Below are 21,970 nucleotides of genomic sequence, written 5' to 3' on the forward strand. Positions count from 1 at the left end.
CTTAAGACGATTTGGCATTTATGCAGCGCGCATGCGCAGTCATCTGCTAATTATTGTTGGCCGTCTTACTTTCTTTTTTTTCTCCTTTTGTTGGGATGGATTATTGTTGAAGTTAAAAGATAAGAATATCATTTTTGGTTTTGGACTTAATCTCGATGAGAATGAAAAAATTCCACTAATTATTCTTGCAAAAATATATATATGTCATTATTAAGCCTGGCTAATAATGATCTATCAGATAGCCTCATTGTGCACATTTTCATTAATAAATATCCCCTTCGTTCTGAAACGGGAATCGGGAATATCCTATAGAGTCTACACACTTTACACTTCCGGTTGAATGAAATCGCAAGTTGTTGTTGTTCAACAAATGGCTGGCAAGGCTCAGGCTGGTCCAAGAGCTTGATTTTTTTTCATACGGAGTTAGGCTATAGATCTATATTTATGTGATATGCCCATCACACCAGACTTGATTTACGAAGGATTTAGGTTATTCAGACTGACGCTGCTGCCATATCCTGTGTTTTTACTTGAAGAAAGGTAATTTAGATCCCTAGATTCGGCCTGTCACGACCGAACTTATGAGATTATTAGAAGAAGAGGTCACATGACTCGGTAAATTAAGTCGTTTATGGTAAGTCTAATCTAAATCTAGATATCTAGATCTAGATCTAGATTTAGAGAGATCTAGAAATAGAAATATCTAGTGTGTACAAAAGAGGGTATTTTTTTACTTTCCCTCCCGTCTCACACTCAGCTACCAGTTGTCTATTTTCTACTAATATTGATGCGCTGAACACGAATATCAACTTCATTTCCGTCGCAAATTAATAGTTTTTGAAATATTTGATTGTTTTTAACCGAGATAGACATGCTTAGGACCAATCGGGGAGTTCCAGGGGGGCCTGCCCCACTGGTGTAAAAGAAAATCTGGGGGGTTACAGAGGGGGGCATGCCCCCCTGTTTTTACATATAATTTGATATTTTACAGTTAGATTTGAAATTGTCTTGAAAATAATTGATAAGCGACAGTTTTAGTGGCTTTATGTGTGATCTGCAGCAAACAGTACAGCAGTTTGACCCCTGAAACAGTGCATCTGTGTGCGGGAGTGAAAGTAAAAATTTACCCAAAAGAGTAATTTGTAATAGAGGGAGAAAATGAAAAAAAAAGTCGATTTGGTTTGCTTAATTCAATGATAGATTCTTATTCTAAGTTGCATACAGTCACCGTTGTAAAATCTAGATCTCTAGATCTAGATTTAGGCTAGACTCTAGCTAAAATAATGACTTAATATTAAAAAGGAAGAGGCTAGCCGTACTTATTCTTAATATATGATGGCCAGACTGACCATAAAAATGAAGTGACCATTCGGACTCGAGTCCGAATATGAAAAAATGTTATTCGGACTCTGATTCTTGTCCAGCATGACATCACTTCCGACTTCCTGTGACTCATGACTCCGGCTTCCTGTCCTGCCTCACTCGTGACTCGCCTCTGGCTGGGTAGAGACCGGGAACGCTTCGGACAAAATGGCGTTTTGAGCAGGAGCCGAGTTTTTTATCTTATGATGAATTTGAGGCCGGCCTGAAAAGTTATAGACCTTTTAATAAATGTTTATTTGTCAAGAGGTCATCAGAAGCAATTAAAGATGGCTCGTTAGCGTGTGTCGGGGTCGGATGGGCGGCCTGCACACGTGTGGCTGTGTGCGTGTCAGGGAGGGGGGCACTATCGGTCCGGGCGTTGAACGTCGCATACGCGTCAGTCTTTTTCCCCCCGGCAACTGATCATTATTACAATAATAAGCTAATCTTGACGTAGATCTACGCAATAAATTGTGCGCTGGTCTATGGAATCAAAAGTTGTCGTATGCTCAGCTCTACACAGCAACACAACTTTTTCTTGGTAAACAATCGAGATGACACAGGCTTGTGTATTTGAACGAATCAGTCTTTTTTTTTTACACAGCTCATAATATGCAGGTGCCAGGTGGTCTGCTAATCTTCAATTTTACATTTTTCTACAACAAAGAAAGTGGAAAACATGGGGGGTGTGGGGGGGGGGGGGGCGTATCAATGAGGCGGCGGGCATCGGATCGGCAGAAAAGGTGTGGGGGAAACTAAAAAATGGCAGAAAATGGGAAGCCCTGAACGTTAGATCTATAGAACGAAGACACTTTCTTTTTTCCGGACCCGAGTCCGAATAACATTTTTTCGGATGGGCGGCCTGCACACGTGTGGCTGTGTGCGTGTCGGGGAGGGGGGCACTAGCGGTCCGGGCGTTGAACGTCGCATACGAGTCAGTCTTTTTCCCCCCGGCAACTGATCATTATTACAATAATAAGCTAATCTTGACGTAGATCTACGCAATAAATTGTGCGCTGGTCTATGGAATCAAAAGTTGTCGTATGCTCAGCTCTACACAGCAACACATTTTTTTCTTGGTAAACAATCGAGATGACCCAGGCTTGTGTATTTGAACGAATCGGTCTTTTTTTTACACCACTCATAATAAAGAAAGTGGGAAACATGGGGGGGGGGGGGCATATCAATGAGGCGGCGGGCATCGGATCGGCAGATAAGGTGTGGGGGAAACTAAAAAATGGCGGAAAATTGGAAGCACTGAACGTTAGGTCTATAGAATGAAGACACTTCCTTTTTTCCGGACCCGAGTCCGAATAACATTTTTTCATATTCGGACTCGAGTCCTAATAAAGACAGCCTACATTTTTAGTTTGCAATACCTAAAGTATTTGTATTTGGGATGAAACCAGGTGTCTTAATGACAGTGCGTATATTTTAAACCTCCTGTTTCCTAATGTTAATAGGGCCTAAGATAAGTACTGCTAGACTGGCAGGCTAGCCGTACTTAGGCTAGACTTCTTGGCTAGCCGGCTAGGCTAGCCGTACTTAAGTACGACTAGACTGTCAGGCTAGCCGTACTTAATGGCTGATTGTAAATGAAACTTTTAGTTTACAAAGCCTAAAGTATTTGTATTTCAGACAAAACCAAATGGTGACTTACTGACTTGCATTATTTAAACCTGAATAATTACTAGATCTAGATCTAATGAGACCTGTGTACTCAACAGGTTCGAGTAGATAGGGCCAAACCTAGATCTAAGTACGGCTAGACTGGCAGTCTCAGGCTAGCCACTTCAATATTAAAATATATATATGGTAGTGTCAATTGCCACCGAGTAAATTGGAGCTCTTTTGCGTTGATGAGTAGATCCAGCCTATTGTGCTCAAGTGCTCGGTGTTGTGCGTTCGCCTCTCTGTTCCTCTGTGTGTCTGTGTGTGTGTGTGTCATGTCTTTTCCTGACCTCCGTCCCCCCAGATTTATGTTCACCGGTATGAAATGAATTTCTGCTCGAGTTTGTGTGCGTTTGTGACTTTCTACCTCTAAAATTGCCTATATACTGGTTCTATACTGAAGTGTAGGCTAAGGCTAGGTTAGATCTAGGTCTACGTCTCATTGAAAACCCGCAAAGTTGGTACAGTAGCTCTAGACTAGATGCTTGTCCGTGGCTATTCGGACTCAAACTCCAATGTGCGTGCGCAATCACTAGTAGGTGTACTGGATGTGAAGCAGACATGCAATTCGACCTCGGCCTTCCTCAGTTTCTACGATCTGGCCAAGGAACTTACAACAAATGGGCGCTGACCGTGGTGACCCAGTGCGAACTGTGGTCTTTTCTTTACAAAGGATAATATATGCAAAAAAAAAGGGGGTGAAGGTGGTGGGGCAGGCCTGAGGAAGTAAGATGGAGAAAGAAAAAGTAAGAGAAAGAGAGAGAGAGGAAAAGTAAGAGAGAGAGAGAGAAAGGTCTTATAAGGACTGATTATGAATTTTATGTTTTGATCCCTTTGTAGTCGTGAAACGCAGTGTAATAGCCTACCAGTAGTTTAAAGTCTGAATAGCAACGGGAGACTATTTGGACTCAAGTATAGACCTCCCTTACTGTGCAACTGGTGATTGCGCACGGGCACTGGAATTTGAGTCCAAATAGCCTCCAGCGGCTGTTCGGACTTGAGTTTGAATAGCCACTTCGAAATTTGGAGGTACCGCATGGAATGACGTGTCGGGTCAGTGGCTTGACGTATTATCCGTATCGATGTGTTTCACATGCTAAAATTTCACACTTGCGGCTAACTGCAGCGCGTCAGCCATGCTCTGGTGATGGAAGATCGCTTAGATCGTTGATGTTCAGAGCCGTAAGAACGCTGATGCTTGAAATTGAAACATGGTAGACACACTAAAATTGCCGCAAAGACGCCTGGAGATTACACCCCCCCCGACCCGATAAACCATGCACGGGGAAGAGATGAGCGGCAGCTTCATCGGAGCACTGCATCATTATTATCACATTACGTCTCCTGGAAAAACATCACACCATACTTGCCATGGTACACGATCTTTGGTGCAATGCGGTTCGCTATGTTTAGATCATGTAGTCACCTGATCGGAGGTGTATCCCGGTCCGATGACACGCAAGATGACCGCCTTACCAAAAAAATAGTTTGCGTCATTCTACGTTTAGTCACATGTGGCCAGTTAGGGTATTAGTATTAGCAAAGTGAGTATTCCCAACCGCGGTGGGAATTTGATTTTTTTGAGTTATTCCCACTCGGGTCGGGTCACTTCTCATCTTTCCTATGGCAACATTTAGGTAAGCCTACAAGATTATTGAGCAAGAGCTTTACAAAAAGTCTTGTAGATTTAGGATATATCTAGATCTAGTTTTATTAGATATGTACTGCAGGCTGAAAGCCGACCTCTATACCTAGGGTGAAAATTAGACAATTTCCACTTGCAGATCTAAGTACTAGATCTAGATGTAGTACACCACTACAATTTTACGCTGGGTCTGGAAATATTGAGCACATTAAAACGAGTCGAGATTGCAATGCTAACAAGGAAAAATATCACTTTTAGCTTTTGAATGTTTTCTGTCATGTGAATATCTAATCATCAATCTCATTGAAAGCAAAGAAAAAGACCAAAAATGAATATATATATATACAGTCAAACCTGCCTTAACGGAAACTTGTGTAAAACAGAAACCTGTCTTAACTGAATCCCCCCTTGATATATTCCTCTATAATTACCTGTATAAAACGGAAACCTGTTCAACGCGTAAAGGGAAAGAAAAATCCGCTCCCTTCCGAGGGTTTCACCTGTCTAAGACGGAAAATGCTTTGCCCGCTCAGCCCTGATTTGAAACAAAACTCGCAAGTTTGGTGCCGCTGGCTCTAAACTTAACGCCATGGCCATGCCGCTGGGCAATTAAGGGGAGTAGGGATGAAATGGGGGTTGAAGTTACCCCATCATGTGAGCCCTGAACAATACAGATGGTCAGTGTAGTGTGGGTGTGATATCTCACGACTGCCCGTGAGAGTGCTCGAGTAGCCAGCCATTACGGAAACTTTCCTGGGTAACCAGAAGCCAGAGGTGTGAAATTAGATTGACCAATGCCTGCCGCCCTGATCGTACGGCCAGCCGAGAAAGGAGTTCCTCGAATCGTTGTTACATTGATGGCAGTGACGGGTGGCATTGTTGGTGGGACTAAAGGTGGAAGCAAAGGAGATGTTCAAACGTTTCTGTTTTTATTAGGTCAAACAGTGGTCCTATGAAAGGCAAGCACTGGTGGTAATTGGATACATAAGACTGACGCATGTCACTATCAGACAGGATAGCAGCTGAGAGGTGTGAAGTTTTGACCACAGCTGCCTAGGGTAGGGTCCCGCTCCAAATATCCCCTCTTTTGTGCGTTGTTGGTTGGCTGGCCCTCTGAGGAACTCCTTCCAAATACTATTAATAAATCTCCGTCACAAAGAAAATCGAATTGTTAACAGTAGTTCCCGCTTCTCACACACATTTTGCATACACTCACTACGCAAATGCATGATGTATGGCCTATGTCACAGCTCACCAATTACACTTTTTAGTGGTAAAACTTGTTACAAGAACTTAATTTTATCATGAACACTTGGGGGTTCTCGTGGTCTAGAGGATAAGGTATTCGCCTATTATTCAATATTCAATAGGTTCAGGGTTTGAATGCTAATAGGGACGGAAAATTTTCTCCTCTCGCATCCTTTCCTGCTCTCTAACAATGTTGCTGTCTGTTTTCGTCTCCATTTTCTGCCCCACCCCCTCACCTCCTTTGCTTCCTCCCCTGGGCACCTGACTCGTACTGGGGGCTCTCGTGGCCTAGAGGTTAAGGTGTTGGCCTCTCATTCAAAGGTCCCGGGTTTGAATCCGGGTAGCGATCGAAAAATTTTCTTCTCTAAACTTGTCTCCTTTCACCTCCTTCCCAACAATGTTCAGTCGTCTGCTTTCGTCTCCTCTTTCTGCCCCCATCCCCTCACCTCCTTTGCCCCCTCCTCTGGGCTCCTGACTCTTTCTGCAGCCTTTCTACTGCTACTCCTTGGCTCCTTCTTACTGCGGTCTTTCAGCCACACCCCTGATCTTCCGGTAGGAAAGATCTACACTTAGCCATCACTTAGCCTTCTCGGACAAGGGCAAAAAATCTCGGATGTACCGTGTGCAAGTGGCACACGTTGAAGATCCCTTGGTGGTTTAAACTCAATAAGAGTAGGCTTCAGCCGCCACCCGAGCAAAATTCAATATTTCATACCTACTGAATAAGTTTAATGTGTGTCCCTCGCGCTCATATGACCTTATGCAGTTGCGAGCGCTGTAAATCACTTTCCAAAAAAAAAAAAAAGACTCTTACATGTTACTACAGCCTCTCTACAGCTACTCCTTGGGTCCTTCTTACGCTCTGTCTTTCAATCACACCCCTGATCTTATGGAAGGTAAGATCTACGCGTAGCCTTCTCGGATAAGGGCGAAAAGTTTCGGAGGTTCCTTGTGCAAGTTGTGCACGCTAAAGATCCCTTTGTAATCCAAAATCGATAAGATACTTAGGCATCATCTGTCACCCGGTCAAAATTCAAATGTTCCAACCAACTAAAGTGTTTTAATGTGGCCCGCAAGCTCATATATATATGACCTAATGCAGTTGCGAGCACAGTAAAACACTTGTGTAGCACCCCAAAAAAAAGTAATAATTTTAAAAGATAAATGTGTCACGACGCAGTGGAATCAGGTGTTCGTCCACTTTTGGGCATGCGGAGTTATTGGTATCATCTGAACGTTGTTTTAATTTGACTGGCTTCCTATGAAATCCATTTATCATGAATAGAAGTCAAAATATTTGCGATTTAAGGAGGTGAGTTCACCTGATTTCAGTGGTGAAATTAGAGAGAAAATGGCCGCCAAAGTTTGGTAACTCCATTTGCCATAGAGTCCTTGAATACGGAAAAGTGACAAATTTTGTGTCCTTATTCAATATTTTTCAGTAAAATTCACTTGTGGAAATGTGTTTTTATACTTTAAAGGTTGGGTCAAAAAATAAAAATTCAATACAAATTTCCAAAATGGCGGGAAAATGCTTGTTTCTCCAATTTCGTTTATTTTAATGAGCGCCTGTTTCACCATGCTGCCTCACAATTAACACTTTTTTATACTCTAAATGTTTTCTAAACATGAGTTCAATAAGAATAAATGCCGTGATTAGAAAAAAATGACGGTCTTGCTTTTGAAAGCGATATATTAACCCCGGCTGTAGACCTTTTAAAATCTGTAGAAGCCATCCTTTGGGATTTTTATTTATTAAGGAATTTTCTAGACTACGGCTTGAGAGGTGTTTACAAAAATATTGATAATAATGATAATTTTTATTATAATATTAGACTGCATTTTTATATAGTACTCTATCCCATACTAGTATTTTATAAAAGCCCTGAGGGCTAAAATTACAGTGTATAAAAGCAACGAGGGCAATAGGAGGTAAATTTCTGCTTCAAAAGCTGAATCAGTGAATGTGTAAATTCCTGCACTGACTGCACTGTTATATTGAATTTTCTGATCTATTCTCAGTGGTGACATTTTGATTTTGCAGAGCATTTTATGCGTTGATCTTCGATTTGTTTACTCTGTAAGTTGTTTGTGATTTCTGAGGGTTTTGATTACATTTAATATTATTTTACAGTGAAACTATATTAACAAGGTCTTGGGGCATGACCCGCAATTTAATTGAATCTAAGTATTATACACACTACGTGAGCACCAACAAGTTGCATTGCAGTGAACGGCCTAGCCCATGACAACATTTGGTCCCACAGACTCATGTGCAATTCAATTCATTCATTGATCTATGTCTAGGCTAGCCTATTATTGTTCATTTGCCAGGGACAAGTATATGACAGTGATGGGTCTGTATCTCTACTAAACTGATGGTTTATGTCTGGAATGTTTGTAATGTTCTCGTCAACAGGGAAATGTTTGAATAAAAAGCTATGCAGAAAAATGTATTGATAGTGTGTTGGCGAAAGCTGTCAAACATGCTCACCCATTTTTGGTTAAGTCAATCATTTTAATAAATATTATCTTTCTTTTTCAGGTTTTCAAGGGGCATGTGATCCAAAGATTTGTTTGAATTAGCGCATCTGAAGTGAAACGGCTGTATAAATAGAAATTCTTCTTTGCTCTGCTTGAAAAATAAGAATGGGCAAGCATATTTTAGTCCCTGTAGGTCGTTTCAGATTTGATCTGAATGACATCACTATAGAACCTGTACAGTTTTTGTACATGTTCGCAAACTTTTTGTTCTTTCCCACTTTTCAAGCATTGATATTCAACAAAGTGTGCTTGCAGACACATGATGCTGACTTCTGTAGTGAGTTACAAAATAATGAGACTTTCAAAGAGAACCATACATCTGAAAATCACGATATCACAGCAGAAACGTCTCACTGGATCTTGAAAACAAATATTGCTTTGACAGCACCATCATTCTTCATGGTGACATTGTTTTTAGGACCGCTTGGCGATAAAATTGGAAGGAAAATCCCTGTACTTCTACCGTGTATAGGTGCGCTTTTTTCTTTTATCGCTTGCCTTTTGAATGCCAAGTTCATGACAGCATCATTATACTACTTATTGGTTGGTCCTCTTGTGAATGGATTTTTCGGTGGCTATATTGCTGCTATTATGGCTAGTTTTAGTTATGTAGGGCATGTTTCGAGTCCAGAGTCTAAAATGATGAGGCTTGGAATTATAGAAGCCATGTCCTTTCTCTCTGGAACTATTGGAGTATTTGTGTCTGGAGTTATGTTGGACAAGCAAGGGTTCATTTTCATTTTTGCGACTCTGATTGTCGTTATTTCTTTGGCCATAATCTACACAATTGTATGGGTGGAAAATATTCGTTCTCACATACAAGATGCTGAGAATGTTGGATGCAGCGCTTTCCTGGTCAAGTTTTTTAAAGACTCCTTTAGCTGTGTGGTGAGGCAAAGAGAAAGTCGAGTCTTCTCCAGCCTTGTCTTGCTGGTGATCAGTATTAATATGGTAATGCTGTGTACTACTGGTAAGATTTAGTTTCTACTCTGTTTGATGTTGTGACATAATGAATGTGTAGTATTTATGTGTCAAGAATTAGTGGGATCGGGCGCTCGTTAACTTTTTGGCATGGGGATTTATTCCTATCATCTTAGGCATGTTAATTTATCTTGCTTTCTATGAAATAAGAACTCACCTTTATTCTACTTCTATCATGAATGGAATTCGAGATATTTGCCATTGAAGGGGGAGAGGGTCATCTGGTTTAAAAAGAGGTAAAATTACCTAGAAAGTGGCCTCCAAAGTAAGGTGACTTCCAAAGCTTGAGAGTCTTTGGACACTGCCAAATTACATTTTTTGTGCTTTTAATTGTTTTTCGCCACATTGAAATGTGATTATAAATTGACTTTATGGGTTTTGAGCTGAAATACAAAAATTCAGGGAAAATTGCTATACGAGCGTAAAAATGTCAGTTTCTTAAATTTCTTTTTTTTTACGAGCACCTGCTTTAACCATGCTGCCTCTCGTATATAATAAAAACCTTTAAAAAAAAGACATTTATTGGTTGGTTTTATTTTTACATCACATATTTTTAACCTACTTTAGAAATATTTAGGGCGAACAACATTTTAGGGTTTAGAATAAATATGTTTTTATAGGATTTTAATGTTTTGTTTGATTGCTTAATGAAGGAAAAATATTTGAGTTTTCTTCTAAGTACACCCCTTGATTTTAACTCTTAATTAGAAAGGAGAGAGCAGTCTCTAATCCTTCTGCATGCTAATTTGTTACAAATGCATTGTTATGACTTGTATGAGAAAAATATGACTAACCATAAATTGTAACATTTGTTGTCTCTTTGGGTTTCCTCCACAGGTGACATGGACATCGCCCTCCTTTACCTCAAGGAAAATCTAAACTTCTCCCAGACATTGTTTGGTTATTTCAAAGGACTGGACAATTTCCTCAGGGGAATTACACTGATCACTGTATTGCCTTTGGTGAAGCGATTCACATCGATCAGAGACCTGCCCCTGGTTTTAGTGGGATTTATCTCTTTTGCAGTGAACTTTGTCGTTCTTGGGGTAGCTTCGACACAGTGGATGGTTTTTTTGGGTAAGATGTGAACTTTGTTTCTGGTCAGTATTGTAATTTTCTTTGTTATATTTTTATGTATGGTGTCCTTATTGATACCTGTGCATGAAGCTGCTGTGCACAATATAGTTTAGTTATAGTAGAGGTTTTACAGCGCTCGCAACTGCATAAGGTCATATGAGCGCCAGAAGATTAGAGGTGTTACAAGAGAGTAACAAACATAAAAAAGAAGAAGGGGAGATAAGGATGATAGATGTTTGATAGGAAAGAAGAAGCAAACCACACCAGAGTACCATAGTTTGAATGATGGCAAGGTGATCAAACACAGCAGAGAGGTGTTGAATTTGCTAATTGTGAATAAGGATAGTGAAGAAGAAGCCATTGAAAGAACGGCTGCTTCTTATCTCTAACATTTATATACAAATGATATATATAGGGAAATTCTCATTCACATGATAATGACAGGGATGAAAATAAGACTTTGTTTTCTCAGTTAAGTACCTCTAAAAACATACACTGGATGAGGGATAGACTCAAACATATCATATCTCTATTATTGGAAGGCTGATTGGTAGTTAACGAAGGTATGGTTAAGTACCTCTAAAAACATACACTGGATGAGGGATAGACTCAAACATATCATATCTCTATTATTGGAAGGCTGATTGGTAGTTAACGAAGGTATGGTTGTGTGAGTATGTAGACAAGTAATGAGGAGGAGGATTTGGTGAGAAATGATAGGCTTTAAATTGAGACTGAGAAGGACACATATAGTCATTAAGTTTCAGTTTTCACTGGTATGCCAGAGCATACAAGTTTTAGCTTGGAAGTTCAAGTTTACATGAGCACTGGAATCCATTCATGACTAATTTATTTGGTACAAAGAGGGTTAAACCAGCCCTGTTGTGTTATATCATATTGTACACTATTATGCCTTCAGCTAAACAATGTGTTTCTGTATGAGGAGTTGCTGTAGAGTGTTGATATTGAGAATCGCACCAAAGTTGCGGCATGCTTTTGAACATTCTCAATATGGTTCTGTAAATGTGCTTAGCTTTGATTTTATATTTTTATCACCCTTCCTAGTCTGTTTTCTAAAAACTTATTTGTACCATATTTTTGAATGGAACAAAATATGCTTGGCAAATTTCTGTTTAAGTAATCATGTTTATGTGTTTATACTTATTTTTTTATGTTATGTGAGTTAATGTTAATGTACTGTTAAATGTAAATGAAAGCTCAGGTTTTTGTTGCATGTTTCTGGCACTTACTAAATGTCTCACTTATTTTTGTTTCTTTTGGGACTATACTAGCCGCTGTGTTGGGCATGCTGAAAGGAGTTCCATCAGCTGGAATCCGGGCTATGATGTCTTCAATGGTCAGCCAAGATGAGCAAGGTTAAAAACAACTTACTTTTCTTAGTTTGTATTTGAAAAGGCAAGGGTTTTTATATAGATATTCATAGAGAAAGACGTTAAAGTACAGACTCAAGAGTTGTTCTCAACCAACTTTCTGTTGTTGAGTTTGAATAAACAGACTTTTCTTAGAGCTTTTTTTTCAACAGCAATTTGTGTGAATAATTGTACTGAGACTGAGAAGAATGACATACACAATTCTTAAATTCCGTAGATGTAAACGGTTAAAATTTCAGGTTACACATTTCAATTATGGACTGATTCATAAATGCAGAAGAGTGCAACACTTCTTTGTACTGACAAAAGCTAAAGAAATAATTTTTCTTAATACGTATAATCATTTACTTCATATATTGACAGTATACTTTGTAATATCTACTTTTGTTGATCCTCATGGAAGTTTTATGACCGTGGCAAGTGCAATGCTTTCACTGAATTATTTAGAGGTTATTTCAATGTTATTTCAACATAATACACATTCCCTTATGAATTCGGACAATTTTACAAACATGAGTTTAATTTGTCGCCACTTTTCAGCACCCTTTTTGTTTTTAACCAAACATCATTGTGTATCGCACAATACATAATTGTGTATCGCACAATGACACGGACCGTCCAGCTGAATGCAGTATTACAAATAGTGTCTGACAGTATTTGTGTGGCTGAGCTCCTCCACTTAAACCCCCATGTATGTCTGGTTTTGTCATATCCATACTTTGAGCGAGATTTGTGTTTTGCTTGCATTAATCGTATTATCATATTTTCTTTGCAGGCCGACTGTTTGGTATTGTGGCAGCTTCTGAGAGTATCATCACTCTGATAGCTTCCGTTCTGTTCAATGAACTCTACCCTGCCACTGTGCACATCTTCCCTGGATTGTGTTACATGCTGGGTGCAGGCCTCATCTTACTGATGTTTTTGCTTATTCTGTAAGGAACTTGTTTCTTCTTTGGCACATGTTTTACGGGGTTAAGATAGATCTTCTCATATATATATGTCATTCTCTTTTGAATGCGTTTGAATGCCTTATTAAAAAAAAAAAAATGTTGATCTTGAAGTAACCCCAGACTGTAGATAGAAGAAAGGAAAGAATGGATTTTTTAAAAATCTCCATTTTTTATTTCGGGGGTCGGGGATGGATTGGTCCTGTGATTTCCTCCAAGTCGATAATGGAGGATAAGAAAAAGGGGTTTTATACAGTCGAACCTGTGTAAGACGGAATTGCAAGGGAGCGGGGAAAAAATTTCGTCTCAGACAGGGGAATTTAGGGGGGGTGGGGGGAGGGGGGTTCAAAGGCCCAGTCAGTGGGATCAAGGGTCGCTTGTCCAATCGGCAAGCAGTGGTCAAAACTTCACACCTCTTAGCTGCTATCCTGTCTGATAATGACACGCGTCAGTTTTACTTATCCAATTACCACCAGTGCTTGTCTTTCATTGGGCCACCGTTTGACCTATTAAAAACAGAAACATTTGAACATCTCCATGGCTTCCACCCTTAGTCCCACCCACCAATGCCACCCATCACTGCCATCAATGTAACAACGATTCGAGGAACTCTTTTCTTGGCTGGTCGTACGATCAGGGCGGCAGGCATTGGTCAATGGAGCACTCTCACGGGCAGTCGTGAGATATCACACCCACACTACACTGACCATCTTTATCGCTCAGGGCTCACATGATGGGGTAACTTCTACCCCCATTTCACCCTACTCCCCTTCCTTGCCCAGCGGCATGGCCATGGCGTTGAGTTTAGAGCTTGCGGAACCAAACTTGCGAGTTTTGTTTCAAATCAGGGCTCAGCGGGCAAAGCATTTTCCATCTTAGACAGGTGAAACCCTCGGAAAGGAGCGGATTTTTCTTTCCGTTTCCGCGTTGGACAGGTTTCCATTTTATACAGGTAATTGAGGAATATATCAAGGGGGGAGCGAGGAGATTCAGTTAAGACAGGTTTCCGTTTTACACAGGTTTCCATTAAGGCAGATATAGATAGATAGATAGATAGATAGATATATGTGTGTGTGTGTGTGTACATAAACATTTATTTTTCTCCATGTAGCGTATGTGCCTTTTACTAAAAGACCATTCAGAGGGCCACTTTCCTTTTGTTGCTCGGCTGTCAGTGTGTGCTGTAAGCTTATGTGTGAACAGGTCACATGAGGAAATAGATGCTAAGGGATTTGTCTGTGAGCAGTTGTTCAGATGTACCGAGCCCAAAGTTTTGAAATGTCATTTTTATTACTGTGTCATAATTTGTGGTATTGATTGCAAATGGTGAAGAAATATTTGTCAAAATTCAGGTTCTAAATGAGAAAAAAAGCAAGGAAGGTACTTAATGTAGGTACAATTTCGGAAAAAAAGAATTAATGTTTGTTTGTCTTTTGTCTCTCTCTCTTGAAAAATTTTGCTATCTGGGCTTGAAATATTTGAACCACTTGTCGATGACATGTATTTTCCGGTCTCGAGATAATGTAAATCAAAACCTGAGGTGGCATATCAGTATGTGAAGGAGAATTGTTAAATGTCATAGGTATTCCAATTCCCCCCTAATAGATATATATAGAAAGCTATCACATTCAAGCAAGAGGCGCCACCCTTTTCATGGTAGAATTGCATTCATGAACATCTATACAGAGATGGATGGTGGTAACAGATTGCTGTTTTATAGCCCACATCCCTGTTAGAAAGCCGGCCCTGTGCACTTTATAATTTATTTTATTAGTGGCAAACCCTATAAAATTCCAAAATATTCACAAGCTGGCATTTTAAGAGGCATTCAGACATAATCATGCGATCAATTTTTTTCACAGTGTTAACCAGCTGTTCATGCTTACATGGCTGAAGTGTTGAAAAATTTGTGCAAGGTACCTTTTACAAGGATACAATGTCTTAGGCCCAGAAACAGCTTCAGACCTACAGCCTTAAATTTATAGTGATCAGTGACAAATTATAAATTTTGCTTTATTTTTCAGGATTTATAGTCTGTCTTTTCTTTCTTTTCCTTCTGTTTTTTCTTCTCTCTCTCTCTCTCACCCCCCTCTCTCTCTCTCTCTCTCTCTCTCTCTCTCTCTCTCTCTCTCTCTCTCTCTCTCTCTCTCTCTCTCCCCCTCTCCCTCTCTCTCTCTCTCTCTCTCTCTCTCCCTCTCCCCCCCTCTCTCTCTCTCTCTCTCTCTCTCTCTCTCTCTCTCTCTCTCTCTCTCTCTCTCTCTCTCTCTCTCTCTCTCTCTCTCTCTCCCCAATCCTCCCCCCTCCCTTTCTCTCCACCAAACCATGAATTGAAACTATTAATGTGTGGTACTATGGTAATATCATACAAGAACTGATGTTCAAGAATGCTCAGTAAGTCAACTAATTAATCCATTTTTTTACATTTTTTCATCTGTCTCCAGCTATCTTCACTGCACACTTCCCAGTGATATGCCTCAGATGTCATATCAAACCGTAGTCGAAGACCCACAGCTGCAGATATCAGATAGTGACATTCCATCATCTCTCACTGCCGAAGCCTAATCTCAGCTGGAAGCTTGTCATCTTTTTACTTCCGGTGCTTCCCATCCTGTGAATCTTTTACATGTTTTGAAATGCGCTCAAGACTACTCTCATATATTCTTTTAATGTACTGTTCCCAGTCACAGAAGTCTTATATTAAGTGATAAGATGCAGAAGTTTTACCTGAGGAAAGATCAGAAAAGTTTTTAAACAAGAGCTTTAAGAGTCCTGGTATCGTTCATCAACAGAAAATTCTTTTAAGTAAATTGTGAATTTTTGTGAAGGGTAGAATGATTTTTTTCATAGGTTTGTACAGAATATTTTTTAAGACTAAAAGAACCCTGATATGCCAGACAGAAGATGTTACTTTCACGAGTTGTGTCCTAATAATGATCTCTTGAGCATCCTAAAACATAAGTGAGTACCAACACGTACTGGAACTTGTTTGGAACAACATAGAACTTGAACTTGTCAGGATGGTTTCCTAATGTACAGACTAGTCATGGTTTCAAAGAGCTTGAATTATATCACTGGCTTTTCGTCTGTTTATGTGGTCTCATTTGCAAAAAATTGTATATAATGATGATGAGCTAAGCTCATTTCCCCATTTTATCAAAGACTAACTTCATTATGCATGTAGACTTGTAAAAGTATCAAGTCTGTGTGGAACCTATAAGGTGGGAGTGTGTTCCGTTTCAGTGACATGGAGCAGAATAAAAATTCGAACCCGAAACTAAAGCCACTCAAGTCAGTTAAAGTATTAAAGGGTACCTTTGACAATGGCATTGGGCTGCCTGGTAGGCAGGGGATGGTTCTATGTTGTTTTTTTTGTTTTTGTTTTTGTAAAGTGTTTTACGGCGCTCGCAACTGCATAGGTCATATGAGCGCGCGGGACACACCTAATATTTTCAGTTGGTAGGAAATTTTGAATTTTGCCCGGGTGGCGGCCGAAGCCTACTCTTATCGATTTTAGACCACCAAGGGATCTTTAACATGCGCAACTTGCACACGGGCCCTTCGAGATTTTTCGCCCTTGTCCGAGAAGGCTAGGTGTAGATCTTTCCTACCAGAATATCAGGGGTGTGGCAGAAAGACCTCAGTAAGGAGGAGCCAAGGAGTAGCAGTAGAAAGGCTGCAGAAAGAGTCAGGAGCCCAGAGGAGGGGGCAAAGGAGGTGAGGGGGAGGGGGCAGAAAGTGGAAATGAAAGCAGACAACAGAACATTGCTAGAGAGCAGGAAAGGAGGTGAAAGGAGACAATTTTAGAGAAGAAAATTTTTCGATCGCTACCCGGATTCGAACCCGGGACCTTTGAATGAGAGGCGAACACCTTAACCTCTAGGCCACGAGAGCCCCCCTATGTTGTTCATGTATGTGTACATATAATGGTGATGTACATAGAAATCGTCAGCACTGAGATAAAGTTTTTGCTGACAGTTACTCCCTGTGTTCTTGCAGATAAGTTGTAACTTCTTGGATGACGTGAATTTTTTTTTTTTCTTTTTAGTTTTGTATTTGTTGATCGTGATGTTAAATAGCACAAAGATAGTTTTACTAAAATATTCCTTCCTCTTGATGTACATTTATTCCACTTTACTAAACTGCTTTTTTGGGGGTCTTTTTCTCTATGTTGATCATGCTGCTTTGAATTTCCAAGAAATTCATGCATTGACAACATTAGATGATGTGCCATAATATATATTTAGCTTATGAGATGCCATTGTGTGTGAAACAGCTCTGTATTTTACAAGGATTTGTCTCAGAGGAGACACTTTTGTGCCCCACTTGTTGCTAGGTATAGATCTACTCTTTGTTGGTACTAGTACTTTCATATGGTAAGAAAGTTCTCTATCTTGTGAAGAGGCCAAAGCACAGTTGAAAGGTTGTGCCTTAGAAGCCTGAAATTTGAGTGAGTCAAACATCTTTTCAGACAAAAAACACTTTAGGTTTTTAAAAACTCAAATATATAACGTTATTTAGTATCTTTTTCTCACCTCCTCCTAAATGATCTAAGTTGTGTCTATCAGGGTGTAAAACTTCTGCAATTACAATTATTTTATAGCTGTTTATAGCAGTAGCAGTTGGTCTCTGTGGCTGCTTGACCCACAGATTGTGAATAATATAATAATTACAAAGGTTTTAACCCAATTCACCGTGCGTTGCCGTGGGCAGTGCACTTGTGTCCACCTGGCTTGCAGCGAGCCGGGGGAAAAAATCGATCTGAACTCGACACACTAGACTTAGACACGCATTGTGCCCAAACTGATTTAAGCTATCATTTTAAATTTCACTTAGATTTGACTGAAAAAGTTCTTTTAATATTGTTAGAGAGAAAGAGGAAAGAAAAAGCAGAGAAAACAATATATTCTTCGTCCGACTGCGACTCATCGGCACTCGATTTACTCATAGCAAACTGTAGTAAATCTGTGGGGCAGATCTAGTTTCTCTTCGAAGTTTTCAAAGCACTAAAATCAATGCGACCGACTTGTTTGTCTAGATTTATTTCTACTTTCACTTTCTTTGCCGCTTATGCTTAAAACTAAACTTAGAAATATGGTTCATGTATTAAAACAAACACAAAAATATCCGTGGCCCTGTTGGTTTTTTATGGTTGTTTCTTTTTCTTCTCGTCCATGAAAATTTCAGTGCTCGCTTTCTTGCCCAGATTTGCGGTGACAAAACATCAAAACTAACTCGTACTTGGTGAAAAACTGGATCAAAACAAGCTAGCAAAATTTTTTAAAATCACAAACGACCTGTTACTTCTAATAAAAACCTGGATAAATGGTTCGGACTCAATTTTGTGGACCTGTATTTTGATACAACTATTGGCATAGCTCGGTGGATGGAAATGCACGGCAGCTACGAGTACTCATAGCGCGGGTGCAATGGATTAAACTCCTTCTCTGAACCGCTGTCTGGATGGATGATTCAAAATGGAATAAGTTGCAACACATAACATGAGACCAGATTCTTCTGTCTCTACTTTCTCTCTTTCAATGGATTACGAGCAAGTTGTGTTTGTCCTGCTATTGTGTTATCTGTTTTGGTGTTCAGGCCCTCGTGATTTTGTGGAAATCTAATGAAATTAAGGATATATGGTCTTGAAATATGAGCCTCTGACTGAGCGCTGTCTGTAGTACGGTGTATATAAAGTGATGCACATGTTTGATGTGTATGAAAGACAGCATTGCCCAGTTGTTGTTGTTGTTGTTGTTATCGATCCAGCAACAGCTGGGCTCTCGCCCTTCTGTCCAATGCCATGTAGTGATAAGTGCAGGTCTGCTGCAGTTGCTGTAATGTTCCATAGAGTGTGTTGTCTATGTTAGGTCTCGGAGGGAGAAGGGTAGCTCTGATGTCATTTAGGGCTGTGCAGTGGAACAGGTGATGCTCCACAGTCTCATATGCATAGTCACACAAGGGACACATTGGGGGAAGTTCCGGGTTTATTCTGTTCAGGTGGAAGTTGAGCTACATTTGCCCAGCGGATTGGTATTCTTGTTTCTCCTTTCCCATCAGTCTTGGCAATGTATTGAAGTCATGTTTCAAGTAATCAGTGTATATTTGGTCAACTCAACAAAATAAAATACCATTTTATTTGGATGCTTTTACAGGTGACTTTTGCAAGTGATTTATTTATTTCTCCACACTGCATTTGGTCTTTAGTTAGAATTAGTTATTTCCTCTTTTTTTGGTACACAAAGAGGTAAAAAGGAGAGACATGAGTGACTTGTTGTAAGTCTCACTGAGCAAAACTTGTGTGTATTTTACTTCTTTGTACAAGAGTACTTGTGTCTGGAATAATTATGCCAGACACTTACTCAAGCTGATACTGATATTATTTTTTTGTAGCAGAAATACTTTTTAATTGATTATTGTCTGCATTTTGATCCTGTCATAACAGAAACCTCAGCTCAAAAGGAAAAAAGATTTTCTGAACAATACTTCTCAGATGTTTTACTTTAGTTTTCCGATTCAGCAGCCATCTGGGTTCTATCCCTTCGGCCTGATTAGTTGCTATTAATGTCAATGTACATTGCATTATTTGTATGGGACAATTATGCCTGACATTTAATACAGCTGATATTATTATGTTGCAGCAAAATACTTTTTATTAATTTTCTGCATTTTAGTTCTGTCATAACCTTGGAAAAGGAAAGAAGAAAGGGTGTTTTTTTGTTTGTTCAATAGCTCGTAGACAATAGAAAAGTTCATGTACATTATGCTTATACTTATAACATATGAAAATGAAGGATGATATGCGCTTGTTTTTGTTTTAAACATACTCTCTACTCTCATGAAACAGCTGATGATCTTTGTCCTAGTTGTTTCTCTATAAACCGTATGGGGCAGTAATCGTTGCTATTGTATATTTTGCTTTTCCGTGAGTTGTAGTACCAGGGGCTTTCATTATAATTAGAAGATTTGAGTATTAAAGTTGATCAAATTGTAAGATTCCGTTATACATATATTATTATATGTGACAAGACGTAGAGGAATCAGGCATTCGTCAATTTTTGGGGACTGGATTTATTGATATTATCTTAAAGTTTGTTCATTTTTCTTGTTTTTGATGAAAAAATGTCCATCTATCGTAAATAGAAATCGATATTTAGGAGATTGGAGGAGGTGGGGGTCGCTCGCTCTCAAAGGTAAAATTCGTGAGAAAATGGCTGCCAAAGTTTGGTGAATTCCATAGCATAGCTTGACAGTACTTGGAGACTTGGAAATTTTTTCATTTTTGTGAATTTAATCGAGGTTTTTCAGTGAAATCCACATAGAATTGTGATTTTAAAAGGACATAAAAAGTGCTGAGCCAAAAAACAAAAATTTGATAAAATTAGCTGAACCAGTAGAAAAATGGCAGTTTCTTCAATTTCATTATTTTGATGAGCGCCTGATTTCACCACACTGCCTCACATATTATATTTGAATCATTAGAACATAACACATTCATTACAACATATAATATACTTATTTTAATTCAAACATATATGTACATATATTTATAACTGTGTGTGTGTGTGTGTATGCATACAATGTCCTTAAATTCTGGACGCATACACAAAACATATATTATTATATAGGCATGTCTTTTTTTTTTAATACACATTCAGTGTTCAACAACATTTGGTAAAGGTCTACTTTTATTTGATCCCCTTTCTTAAAATAAGTTAAAAGAATCTTTGTGGGTAGTTGGCGGGTGCTCTGGTGTAGTTTTCTTCTTCTTTCCTATCAAACATCCCTCGTCTTTTATCTCCCCTCCTTCTTTTTTGTGTTTGTTACTCTCTTGTAACACCTCTAATCTTCAGCAGTTATGACCTTATTGTGTTGCAAGTGGCGTAGAACTCTTACTAAAAAAAGAAAGAAAAATATCTTTAGCACATGATGTATTGTCACAGCAACCTACATGCTGCCCCAACAGAGAGTGGAGATCCCAGATGTGCTTACATATGTTTACTCGTACAGGTACAAGTAGTAGATCAAGTAAATTCTCAGAGAAGGGCTCAAGGAGACTCCCTTTTCCTCCCCCCAAACTTTTATTCAATTGGAATATTGACAATTGGCTACCCTAGATTTGCCAAGTTCTATCTGCTTAGTACCTAGTATTGAGAAATTTTATTGCTTTGAATATCTTGATATTGACTACGAATAATCTTACGATTTTAATTGAGCAGTTAGAACATTTGGTTTCTGACCTCACGATCTTAGTAACTCAAAGCGGCCAAAAATGTCAAATAGAGCTTTGTAAAATTCTGAAGTAGTGAATTGACATCTTCAAATGTATAATTTCCGCAAAAGATTCACATTTTCCAGAGTCTTTTTTAAAAAAAAGAAGCAAACACCAATGACCAATGGTGGTGTTATTGTTTGCCACTGTAAACTTTAGATCTATGTTTGTATTGAACCACAAAAAACTGCCTACTTACTTCGTGTTAATTAATGTGATTATGGTTTCTTAATAGTTTTGTACAGATTATCGATTCTTATTTTGTCCCAGGAAGTTGAGTTACATTGATTCCTTTGTAGAATTAGAGCCATAACAACAAATGTATTCAATAGTGTCGTGATGAATGTACTGACTGGTATGTTTAGTATGAAAACTTTTTTGATTAAAGAAAAAAACTTGAAATTTAAGCATCTCAGTTGAATTGAGTTTTTGTTGGGTTTTTTTCGTGATTTGTGAAGTTGGAAATGTGAAGCAGATTGATTTAGCTTTCTTTTCAGACTGTGAACTGGATTAATCCAAACGGATTCTCTTGTTTCAGTTCTAGATCAAAGACCTCTGTATAAAAATGTAGCAGAACATAAGTCAAAGAACATATATGAGTTTTCAAAGAATATGATGATAGAAAAATAGGGTTTTATGTATTTTTTCCTTTGTACATATATATTGGAGTTGGGAATACAACCAGTGCTTGTGTTTTGCTGCTTGCAAAAGGTGTGAGTTCAGTTCTCATCAAGAGAAGATATTTGATAAGATATATCTCTCTTTCTCTCTGCTATGGGTGTAGTATCCTTCCCGGCACTCAGTGGCCCTGACAAGTGCTGGCAAAGCAGCCTGC

The 21,970-nt window shown here is 39.1% G+C and overlaps 1 protein-coding gene across 2 annotated transcripts; it reads left to right on the forward strand.

Moving 5' to 3' along the window:
* The first annotated feature begins 140 nt into the window (after nt 1-140).
* Nucleotides 141-15,977, forward strand: LOC101845612 (proton-coupled folate transporter). Of its 2 annotated transcripts, XM_005094614.3 has the most exons (6): nt 141-540; nt 8,472-9,440; nt 10,289-10,528; nt 11,821-11,904; nt 12,695-12,851; nt 15,308-15,977. In XM_005094614.3, the coding sequence occupies exons 2-6, from the start codon at nt 8,576-8,578 to the stop codon at nt 15,426-15,428; spliced, it is 1,467 nt and encodes a 488-aa protein (XP_005094671.1). In that variant the 5' UTR covers nt 141-540; nt 8,472-8,575; the 3' UTR covers nt 15,429-15,977. The 2 variants fall into 2 exon arrangements, with proteins under 2 accessions (XP_005094671.1, XP_012935892.1); XM_013080438.2 differs by lacking the exon at nt 8,472-9,440 and having other exon boundaries at nt 148-540.
* The last annotated feature ends 5,993 nt before the right edge of the window (nt 15,978-21,970 follow it).

Source organism: Aplysia californica, unplaced genomic scaffold (assembly GCF_000002075.1).
Source record: "Aplysia californica isolate F4 #8 unplaced genomic scaffold, AplCal3.0 scaffold00086, whole genome shotgun sequence".
Classification (NCBI taxonomy): Eukaryota; Metazoa; Mollusca; class Gastropoda; order Aplysiida; family Aplysiidae; genus Aplysia; species Aplysia californica.

Bases quoted from the DNA above. Each gene is read 5' to 3' on its own strand.
- LOC101845612 (XM_005094614.3), top strand. From the start codon at position 8,576: ATGGGCAAGCATATTTTAGTCCCTGTAGGTCGTTTCAGATTTGATCTG. The intron at 9,441-10,288 runs GTAAGATTTAGT...TTTCCTCCACAG, and splicing joins GGTAATGCTGTGTACTACTG to GTGACATGGACATCGCCCTC. The intron at 10,529-11,820 runs GTAAGATGTGAA...GGACTATACTAG, and splicing joins ACAGTGGATGGTTTTTTTGG to CCGCTGTGTTGGGCATGCTG.